The following is an 11,895-nucleotide window of genomic DNA, read 5'->3' on the forward strand; positions in this document are numbered from 1 at the left end:
AAATAACTTTCTGCTCGAAATGTTTTGAAATTGCCTAAAACACCAACAATAAGAACATTAGTTAATTGAATACAAAACCTAACTTAAACAATAACGTAAGATATCCCTTTGTGAAGAAAATAATCTCTAATCGATTTGTTACTCTTTGTTACTTCGTTATGCGTGATAATCGCAAGCAAAATGTAAATAATCTTCTGATTCTCTTGTTTCCCATGTACTTTACGAAATGGTAAATTGAAGTAAGCGTCGATAAGTCATTGGATACTTTGTTCTCCCGATATGGCCAAAGCCATTTATACCTTTGCCAACGGTTGTCGTATTAAACTTCACAATGGAATGAAGATGTGAAGAGAGAACAAAGAGTCCTTCTTTTCCATTTTCTTTCCTCTTGCACCTTTGGCCCCAATCAATTTACCCCCATCTGTAGTCATCCTCTTATTGCTATTGTAGTGGTTATTGCTTCCTTCTTGCACCCTTTTCCTTCCCCTCCTCCTACTCCAATTGGGCTCGCTGTCCTCTAGTTGAGGGTAAACAAAGGTGCAACTGAATAGACAGAGCCAAATAGTAAATATGCAGAGAGGCACCCACATAATCTCACAAATCAACCGAATACTAATCTTATATCAATAGTCGGTGGTTGCCAAAATTATGCGGGAATATGCAAGTATGGTCTATATATAACCAATTTTTAATTCGTATCAATGTAAAGTAGATTAGTACTCTCAAGAATAAAATATAATAGTTATAATTAATTAAATTGCACTCTCTGGAATTTAGCTAGGGTATACACAATTCTAAAGCGTTTAATGCTGGTTTAACCATTTGATATTGGTTCTGTTGACTTTATGAAATCAAAAATTCTGGATTATGAGTAACATAAAAAAAACAGGCAAAGAAGAAAGCAATGAAAACTCGTATAATTTTTTTAAAGTTTGCCGAAAAACTTTGCCTGTGAGAACAACAGCTAACGAAAGGATGCTCGGCAAAGTCTTCGAAAACTTTTGGTACGACCTTTCACCGTTTCCTTCCTCTAATGCCAGGACCACCAACACCAAGTCAAGTCAAGTAATAATCCGTAAATCAATAAAATTCGTAGCTACTTCCGCTAAAATGTCAAATGTTGAAAATTGTATCTATTATAAAAAGATTTGAGTTGAAAGCCATTTCAATGTTTGAGTATAAATTAGTCTCTAACTAGAGAATGGTCAAAGTTAGCTTCCGGAATCTCTTATGGCTTTTTAAACTATTCACATTATCTATTCAATGGTGGGAGGAATCTCTTCATATATGTAGTTTCATTAATATAAGTATATATTTAGGTTATTTCACATAATAATTTATTTAATTCATTCGTCATCGATGTGAGATGAGGCATGGCAACTCTACGAATAGAATGGAAAATGACAGTTTCTGCAGAGGATGTTGGCTGGAGGGGGGAGTGAGGTGGGCAGGACTAGCTCTGATTAGCGGTAATTGGAGAAGGTATCTGACAGGAAGCTTGACAACGGCTAATTACCAAGATTGAGATTACGTGGAAGTTGCTTTAATTGCGAGAGGGTCGCAATAAGCGTTTACTTTTCTTTTCGCCTTCCTCTTCTGTCTGTGAAGGGAAGATACTTTTCCTCAAGCAAAAAATAGGGAGATCTTTGACAGATTTCCGATAAAAGCTGAGAGGGCTAAACAAATTTTCAGAAATACTTTAGCACAGTAACAAAATAATCAATAATTTCCACAATTTGGTTAATTAAGATGACTGTGTTTTTTCCCCCTTTTTTGTATTGAGGCTAGGTACCTATTAATTGTTTTTACCACTGCCTGGTAACCTGTTATCGCTATATAGAGATGTTACATTGTCTATAAATATGAAAATTGCATGGACACGGCAAAAGAGAAAAAAAAAAAAAAATACTTGTAATTAAATTTTAATTTTGAGCGCTCGCACAAAGTTTGTGTTAAAGTAAATTTAATTGAATTGAAGGGTATATCCTTTTGCAAGGGTATAACTAGCCACTCTGACTGCCACCACCTCCCACTGCTATTCATAGCCATTTTCACGCCCACACTATTCTGCTCGTCCTTCATTGAACTGAAAGTTATACATTTAATTAAACTTAATTGAAAAAGTTATGGCAAAATCAAACGAAATTAAATATGCAACAGATTTTGTGTATGGACGTAATCAATCAAATGAAAACCAATGCTTTGGCTTGAGCTCACCCTTTAACAGCTCTTTGTTTCTTGCTGCCCTTAGTTCCCACACACACACACACACACACACTCACACACACACACACAATTGAATTCATATTTTCTGCACATGATTATACAAACTTATGCATACTCGTTCGAGTGTGTGTGTGTGTGTGTGTGTGTGTGTTGGTGAGTGGGTGAGTAACGGTATAAGTTTTGAGTGAGTGTTTTGCTCTTGTTGTTCATAATAAATTTGTTCAGTCTATTTGAATTTTTCGTGTGTTTTGCTTAATGATGTTGTTTCTTCTTGCTTTCTGTCTATATGTATGCAAGTTTGTATATATATGTATATATATGTGTGTGTGTGTGTGGTGTAATCGATGGTAAAAGGCGGGTGGAGACCAGGCAGGAGGTGTGGCGAGAACAAATGAAAGCAAAATTGAAACGATAAATATTTGGTTTTCGTTAAAACTTTAATTAAAATCATGTTGCAAACCGTCGCAATAATTTATTTGCAGCGCTCCAGGTAAATGTGTGTATGTATGTGTGTGTGAGTGTGTGTGTGTGTCTATATGTATGTTTCGGTGTGCCTGTTAGGTGCGGTGTGTGTGTGTGTGTGTTTGTGTGTGTGCGTCGATAACAAAACAATTATAGCGCTTTATTTGTATTGTTTGTTGCCCACCGCATTCAGCAAACCTCACAGCAGCCCAACTTTTGGTCCTTCACCCATTCCAGGAGCAGCCCCTTGGCCATGCCGATATGTTAATTCAGCAGCGAGAAAAAGCGATTGGAACGCGTTTTTAATTGAAATAGCCGCAGAAATGTTAGACCTCTTTACCCTCTCACACTTTGTTCATGCCCCTTGCCGTTGATTCTCTGAAAGTTATTGCAAAATTTTTGCCAAGCACACTCGCACTCACACATATGCTTATATATATACGAATGAATGCATAACGTATACGCAATGTTGCCCCTCTGGCATAGTTTTAGTTGTACGAGTATATTTTTTTTTTTTTTGCTGTACACATTTTTCTCTCCCCGCTCATAAGAAATGCAGCAAGCCATTAAAAACTAATTCCTGAAATAATTCCCCCAGCCATACATACATACATACGAGGGTTGTTATTTTTATAATGAGTTCTTCCCGATCAATTCTTAATTTTTCTACCGTTTGCTTTAAATAATCCCAATGTCAATTAAACATTAGCTAGATGGGTTCACAGAAAGTTCGAAAACTGCCCTCGAGTGAGCTAAACAGAAATTGTTATGGACGCTAGATAGAGTCCACTTGAAAGCTTTTTGCCATTTAAATATTTTGATTAATAAGTTGACACATTCTGATTTTTTTTTTTAATTTTAATTAAAAATGCTTTCTACTAAATTGTATAAGCTACCAAGAGGAACATCTAGACTATTTGAATCTTGGCTAAATATTTTGTTGGACTTTAAAATCGTTTCCACTAGTTAGATAAATAATGAAACGGATGATAAGTAGTTTGTGGATTAAATTGAAGCATAGAGTGAAATGTATTTAGATCCGCTTCATGCTTTTTATTAAAGGGAAAAAAAAAACAAAAAACTTTTAACAGCTTTGCCTAACAATAAGTAATTCCAACTTTCGACATAATTAAAGTTTTCCTTTGAATTTATTTCCATCTGGACAGATTAAAACTATGATAGATATGAGCAAAAGACCCCTGCTAATACTTATCCCTCCTTCATTTCCTTTACCTTCCTCTTCCTTTTTCAATTCTCTCATTATCCTAGCAAGACAACAGCAGGCGGGCACATCTGGGCAATTTCCCAAAGCATTAAGTCAGGGTAAAGCTAAAGTTAAACGGTCAAAAATTAAGCAGAAACAACAACATTAGCGCAAAAGCAAAAGGCAAGGCAAAGCGAAAAGAAAAAAAATAAATAAATACGCACCCAAGTTAATGAGCACAACAACAACAACAACGACAACATTAAAACCAACAATAATACGGCATAGAAAATGTAGATCGAGTGAGTTGATGCTGCCGAAATTGCCTTCTCAACCAAAACACTAATTTGAAATTTGCAAATAACGTTGACGGTGACGGTGATGGTGATGGGGGTAGGTGGTGTGGGTTGTGGGGAGCATAGATGATGAAAAGAAAAACGGCCAAAGCCAGAAAATAAAATCTACTCACAAAAGTTATTAAGTGCAAATTAATGAACATTAGCGGCTGTGGCCAGAGAACGAAACTTCCGTTGCCTACTCTTGGGCGCGCACTACTCATCAGTTGGTAGCAGCAACTTGCTCAAATTTCATTTAATAAATTTTCAATTAAATGCAGCTGGCTGACGCTGCTTGACCACCCGAAAAAACCCCAAGAAAACCAAGAAGATTGGTAAGCAGTAAAAAACAAAAAAAAAAAAACGAAAAAAAGTATGAAATGCTCTCATAATTTGCCGCAATTATACAATGTGTGTGTGTGTGTGTGTGGGATGATTAAGGGACAGCTCTCGGGCGGGAGGAGGAGACACTTACTCACTTAGTTAGCTCACTTACCAGATTGGCTACTTTAATATTCAGAGAAGTGCCTACGAGTTGTAAGTTAAGACCCAATGAGAGAATGAAGGATTCATTTTATTTTTTCATTTTGCGGCAATCTTATCCTTGGCATTTAGCAAATTTCTCATTTTATAATTGCTTGATTTAAGTAAAAGCAAGTCAAGCCTGAAATAACCTTCTCATAATGTATTTTCTAGTTATTACCCCTACTGTCACTGTCTGGCCTTGAATTTCATTAAAATCTAATTTAGTCCATCTCACCTTATGGCTAGGCTAATGAAACACCTGGTTCTTGGTTACCCCTTACCCATACCCCATTTCAGATTCATTCTGGCCCTGTTACTGCTAGGAAACGTCAAAAGTATTGCCACTTTTTGTGGTTGTTGTTATTCCAATTAAGTTTTAAGGCGACGGAGTTTTTGCCCCTTCCCAAATTGAAAGCAAGGAATATCAGCTAGAGGCTGTTTCCTCAAGTAGCATTAATGTGTAGGCAATTTAAATAATAATTTTAAAAAATATTCACAACTTTTGACGACATTTGTACACTCTTGCAAATTCTTATTGATCGAAGAGTTTTATTATCGTTTGAACAGAATGATTATGATTGAATAATATCAAAACTTGGATTCAAAGTTTTTTTTACGTCCAAGAGAGTGTCTCGAGTCATTCAATTACAATCAATTCTTATCGGAAGCTTTATGGTTTCCTTTTTTTCCGGTGCATTTGTAATCTGTTGGAAACAGCAGAGCGGGTTAAGGAAACAAGGGGAGAAACCACAGAAACCGCTTTTAAATTGGATGAACTGACCTAGTTGAATTTTTCGTTATTGAAGAAACCTACTTAACTGTCTTACATTGTTGAAAATATTTAAATTCCCTGTTGGAAGAGAGTGTAAAATGGCAAATGTGACCCCGTTTTAAGTGTGAACATTGGCCCAATGGCCGTGCACACACTCTTATTGGGGATTCCCAGCAGATGAAATGGTTTTCCACGCACCTGTACAGGCAGTAAGCCAACAACATGATGAATTCCCATGGCCCCCCAGAGGCGGGTTGGCTTAATCATATGGATTGTGATTTTCATTATGTATCAGACATTTCGTAGATTACTTACCCGGATTGGAGGCATTGATGTGAAATTCGCAGAGATTCTTTGTGCCCTGGGCAAAATCATATGAATCGGAATCGGTAAAAAGTATATCCACATCCAGTTCAAAGCCACGATTCGGTATACCCTGCTGTAGAGGTGCCGAGAAGGGGCTTGAATGAAAAGCCACCAGCATTTCAGGACCACTTGAAATAGAAGAAAACATATAATATAAGAAACAATCGATAATCTAACTAGTTAAACTTATGTAATGTAAAATATGTAGCATTGCCTTCATTTAGACATTTTTCGACATAATTGCTAAGAAGAAATCTGTTGAAAATTTCTCTAGTTTACCCTTGCCGGCAACTCTTGCACTGTCGCTGCCTGTTTCATTTCCATCTTCTGTCTGTTGTTTGAGTCCCTGACCAGGCAACTGCCACTCCAATTAGAGGCGTGAAAAAACTTGTTTCACATAAATTTAATTTGCACAATTTTCGGGCAAACAAGAAGAAAAGTCGTAAAGTTTTTGGCCAACAACAAACAAACAAACAAACAACAACACCAACAGCCATAGAGAGCGGGCGGCTTGCCAAAAATGTTTATGAGCGAGTGTTGTAGGGGTAATGGGTATGACTATGGGAATGGGAATGGGTACAGCTAGAGAGGGAACAACCACGCCTAAAAGTATGACGCAGTATTTTGCTTTGCTTTGTTTTGCTTTCCCACCCCACCCAAAAACTGTGTTCCACCCGCTCAAACCCAAAACCCAAAACCCTTACCCATCCCAGCGGTTCAGTCATGGTTCTGGTCTTGCTATTTAAAGTGTCCCGCGTTGCGTTTGTCGTCTGGTTGTTTGCATTTTTGCTGCCAAATTAACTTTTTTCGCTATTGTCTAGGGGATGATGCAGAAAGTTGAGCGCAAGTTTTTTCTATTTTTTTTTTTTTTTTGGCAAGCCCACTCGATAGATGGAGAAGTTTGAGCAGGAGGTAGCTAACAAAATGTTCATTTACTTTTGCCCACCCGTTTGTCTTTCGCTCTCTCTCGCTCTGTCTTTCCTTCTTTCTATTTGTGATTTTCAGCCTAAAACTATGGCAAATGACAATCAGTTGTGGGTTGTGGGTGTAGTGCAGCGAAAACTAACACCCAGCTTAGGGCAGGCCAGACCAGTTCAGTTCAGTTCAGCTCAGACGAGACCAACTGGCGCCAGCTTAGGCGGGCGAAAAAGTTTTCAAGTTTCGGTAAGAGATTACTTTACAACTGAATCAATATTACCAATATCAGGACATGCATAAAAACAATATCCATTTAATAAGTCTGCCAAAAACAATGTAAATGTCAATGTTATCCATGTCTATATGTATGTATATGATTAAATTTTGAACAATTGCTTTCTATATTCTTTGCAGGTCATTTAAACAATGTTTGCTTTATTCCTCTCGAGTTTATTTACCTTTGTCCTTACTGGATTATGGTCTCTTCTAAATGACATAACAATGTTTCAAAAATGCATTGCTAAGAAAATCCCACAACAATAGTTGGCAAATTGTGTGAAATATCCCAATCAAGCTTAAGGGTAAGTCTTAAAAGCTTTAAAAACGTTCTAGACAAGCAACAAATATTCTGTATGTCAAGTAGTTTTAACTATTCTTTGAAAAATACCTAATCTTTGCATTTATACGAATATATATAGCAGATTTAATTTTGATTCCCAATTATTATGCAGGTACTAAAACCAATTTTTGTATATATACTTTTGTCAGAAGTTTTAATTTATAATTGTGTAGATGAAAGGTAATATGATGAAAATTGGGAAAGGTCTTTATAAGCTCGCTTTACCCGGTAATTTTAACGATTTTTCCTATATATCTGGCTAGATTATTATCTTTTTCCCATGCCTCTTCATTCAATTTCAATACTATGTTTTTGTTTCATGTCCATCTCTATTAGTTTGGCTATTCTTTGGTGGCAAAAGCTTGTCATAGTTTTTTTGCCCATGAATCCCAATGAGCTGCTTACCTTACCCAAAGCCACAGCATAAATGTCTCGTCAAGCTTTTCAATTTAAATTTCAAATTGAATTTTTATTACTCAACGACAACATGGGTTTTCCACATAAAACCAAAAAAAGAAAAAGCACAAAAAAAAGAAAGAAGCAAAAAAAAACGAGAATAACATAAAAATTGCGTAGGCAAGTTGTCAGATCGACTTTTAGAATACCCTGTGGCAAAAAGTTGTTAACCATATCGAAGGGAATCGAATAATAACTTGTAGACTCCAAAATACCCTAACACTCACTGGATTGTGCATGGGGGATAAAAACGAATATGCCAAGTACTTGTATTTAGATCCGTAACACGGAGAGCCACTGAGCCGATGTCAAAAGCCATCAAATATGGCCCACATAAATGGCTTTTTAATACGTTGAAGTTGTGTTGTTTTGAGGTGGAAGTGGAAGTGGAAGTGGGTGTGGTAGAGAGAGTCGGAGGAATATAAAAAGAAAGACACACACAAGTTCTTATTATTAAAACGGTACGTGTCCTGACTAAGGTGAATGGTGCTGGTTCAGGGGGTTGGGAATGATGATGGCAGCAGCTGCAGCAGCCAAGTGCAATAAACTGCAAATGAAAAGTAAATTAATTTTTAATATAGCTCGCAAATATTCTACATCTACTCCCCCCCATCCTCTAGCAGCAGCTGCTCCATCTTTGAATTCATGCAGTGCGTTCTTCCTGATGGGTGCGTGGCATATTGGGTGACTTTATGGGTAGCCTGCGGCATTCTTGATGGCAAAATCAAAGGTAAACACAGAATACACTATACACACATACATACATACATGTGCGTAGAAGAAGGGTCAGAGTATTCTGACCATACATATTACCACTGACCTCTTATCAGGTCAGAGGCATAAAGAAAATTTCCAGTGATATGAAAATTATTGTGTTTGATTCCCTTTTTTTTTTCTTTGATAACCAGCAACGACCTATGCTGGGTCATTATATAAATGAATTGAATTTCAATAGTGCCCACCTGCTGATGCAATAAAAAACAACAAAGTAAAGTAGAAAGGAAAACCAATAAAAGGAGAAAAAAAATGAAAAAAAATAAAAAGCCATCGCCCATCAACTTCTTTTGGCACCTTTATTATGTTGCAATTTGAAGTTGCTTGAGGGGGGAAATGAATAATTTTTATGCGGCATTTGCCCCATTTTACACTACCCAACCTCTCACTCGCTCTTTCTCTCCCTCTCGATTGCTTTTGTTGCCCCTTTCACCCGTTCACTCTCTGTCTTTCTCTTACCGTATGCATTTGCGATTTTCGCATAAAGTCAAGGTAAAAGGAGCAAAAGGTACCTATCAAATTGTACAGCTCTGTCGCTCTCTCTCTCCCTTGTTGGTATGGGGTATGGATGAGTTTGTGTGGGTCTTAAGGAGAAAGGCGGGAGTGGACCTGTGTGTGCATTTATAATTCGTCATCTCGGAAAGACGATCCTGACTGGATGCCTGACTACACGGTTGCTTGCCTGGGTGCCTGACTGCTGCTAAGTGCTGGTTGATGATGTTGGGGGGGCAAAGTAGGTCGAGAAGGGGCCCATGATGGAGCCCTAGCTTAATGCCCTGCATTTTACCCTTTATGCATTTTTGATGCGTTTGCTTATAAGATTTCTGCCTCTCTTTGCTCTTCCTCGATCAGGAAGACCTCAATATATGCAAAAGTGCAACTCATTAAGAGATTAGAGTCAAGCTCAACCGCAGTCAAAGCAGCATTTCATTTGTCTAACCCCTTTAAAACAGCGGAAACCAATTCGTTTCGTTAGAAAAAAAAAAACACGTACACCCAAGTGTTCATGTGTCTAGATAAATGACTAACAGAAAGAAATTTTTGTTGTTGTTTAAAAACTGTCGTTCAATTGAACATAATTTATTATTGCTAAACCATGAATGATTTCATTCAACACTAATTCGGGGAAAAGAGAAAAACCAAAGACACATCAAATAATAGAATTTACCAGCTATTTAATTGTTGTTTCGACAACCAAACTACATTATTTCACTTTTTCACATAATCGCCATTGAATTTTGCAGCATTCTTTGCACCGTCGCACACTGCGAGACGCACACAAACGAGCAATTCACAGCCACCGACGAAGGCAACGTCTGTGGCAGTCATTGTTGTCTATTGAATCGATGCAACAACTGCAGTAAATATATATGTATGTATACCTACTATATATGATATTTTCTGTGTGTTATCGAAACGAGGAATCTAATTGTATTGATTTTCATTCATCACTAACAAAAGATTTCAAATGGTTTTAAAAATGGGAAGGTATTTAATGTTGTTTAAGTCTTGCACAATGTAAATAGATACATATGTTTTAACGATGGAGCCAATTACAAGGAAGTTATTTCAGAATTTAATAAAATCGTGGAATTTCCTCCAACTTTAAGCAATTTTGAAGTGATTATAGAATATATATGCTCTTTGAGCTACTTTTTTCTTTTGTAGGGTGTAATGAACTAGTGTTTTAACTATGTTAAATCCAAAGGGTGGAATATAGAATGTATTCTATAATAGCTTCTAAGGCAAAGGCACTTGAGCCAGTTCACTCACTTATGTGCACACATATATGCACAGTGTGTGTGTGTGTGTGTGTGCGAATGTGTATGTGGGTGTAATTTCTCTTACCCTTGTCAAGGTTTCCTCTAACCCTTTTAGGATGAATATTGGCGTGCCAATCTCTCTATAAGCAACTTTTGGGGGCAACTAATGAGGAAAATTGTATTATTGCATAAATCACATGCAATAATGTTTTCAATAGGGAGACAAGATGAGAATAAGGGTAAGGAGTTCGAACCTAAAATGGAGGAAAGCGGAAAAGTAAGAGAAGGATGCACAGACCGAAAGAGGGAGAGGAAGGAGGCAAAGCAAAGCCAAAGTTGCAAACGGCAACATAAATCTATTTCAATGAATGAGAAATTCTCTGAAAGAGATGCAAAGAAAGAGTGTCCAAAGAGTGAGAGAGAAAAAGACACAAACAGGGTGGTGGGATGAAGGAGGGTTAGGTAGAGGGAGAGAGAAGGAAGCGGCGTTCATTGCTGTCTGCACAGCAACCCAATTTCCGGTTTTTGCTTAAGCATTGACTATGTCTCCTTCCATCTCTGTCTCTGCAATGTGTATGGGTATTTTATTCTATTTTTTTTCTTTTTACTCCATGTGTGAGTGTGTGTGGATGTGTGTGCATGTGTGTTTGTGTATATGCTTGGGTATGTGTATGCGTGAGCGTCTTTGTATCTATGAATTGGAACACATACGCCTCCAGGTCAAAACTGCATTGCAGTGCAGTGCACTAGTCGGTCGGCTGCGGACTTCTCACATAGCATCACACACATACACACACACACACTCACACATGCTCATTAAAATATCTGTCCCGCATCCTTTGCATTGTAAATGTGTTATGAGTTTGCTGTGGCTTATATTTAATTTTTTTCATCCTTTTTTTCTTGTTTTTTTTTTCTCTCACAAAAGCGAAATGGCGTTAAATAAATGCGTCTGTCTGCCTGTCTGTCTGTGTTTCTCTGTAAGCCATTTGAAAGCAAAGTCTTTATATGTATGTATGTACATAGTACATTCATCTTTTGTACAGTATAACTTACCGTGATACAACCCGTGGTAGCCAGTCACCGCCGCAATACTTGGCCAAAACGGGATCATTTGTTGAGCTGCCATCATAAAATATTAAATGATCGCGTTCGCCCGTGCAATCCGACCAAGCCCGTATGGAGCGCGATGTCTTATTAAAACTGGCAATGGAACTGTGGGAATTAAAGAGATAAAAGAAATGAAAATGATACATATATATTTTATATAGTTGCAGTTGTGTGTTGAGTGAGGTTTTATTGTTTTCTTTATTGACTAATTTGAATTGCTGCAAACTTTTATTTTGCATGCGAATAATTGAATGATTCCTATGCAAATTATTGCTGAAATTCATTATAAATATATATTTTTTATTAAAATCGTTTAGACGAACAATTTTTGATGTTGCCAATTGTAAACGTTTCGATGTGAACAA

At 37.2% G+C, this 11,895-nt stretch overlaps 1 protein-coding gene across 1 annotated transcript in view; it reads right to left on the minus strand.

Annotated features, from left to right (window-relative positions):
• The window catches only part of LOC6643175, a 54,057-nt gene that overhangs the window by 16,292 nt on the left and 25,870 nt on the right, over positions 1–11,895 (minus strand). Inside the window, exons 8-9 of the mRNA XM_002065742.4 lie at positions 11,477–11,635; positions 5,840–6,018 (exon numbers count right to left, since the gene is read on the minus strand). Coding sequence (XP_002065778.3) covers positions 5,840–6,018; positions 11,477–11,635 — 338 coding nt within the window. The remainder of the gene's footprint in view (positions 1–5,839; positions 6,019–11,476; positions 11,636–11,895) is intronic.

This window comes from Drosophila willistoni, assembly GCF_018902025.1.
Source record: "Drosophila willistoni isolate 14030-0811.24 chromosome XR unlocalized genomic scaffold, UCI_dwil_1.1 Seg41, whole genome shotgun sequence".
NCBI classification, from domain to species: domain Eukaryota; kingdom Metazoa; phylum Arthropoda; class Insecta; order Diptera; family Drosophilidae; genus Drosophila; species Drosophila willistoni.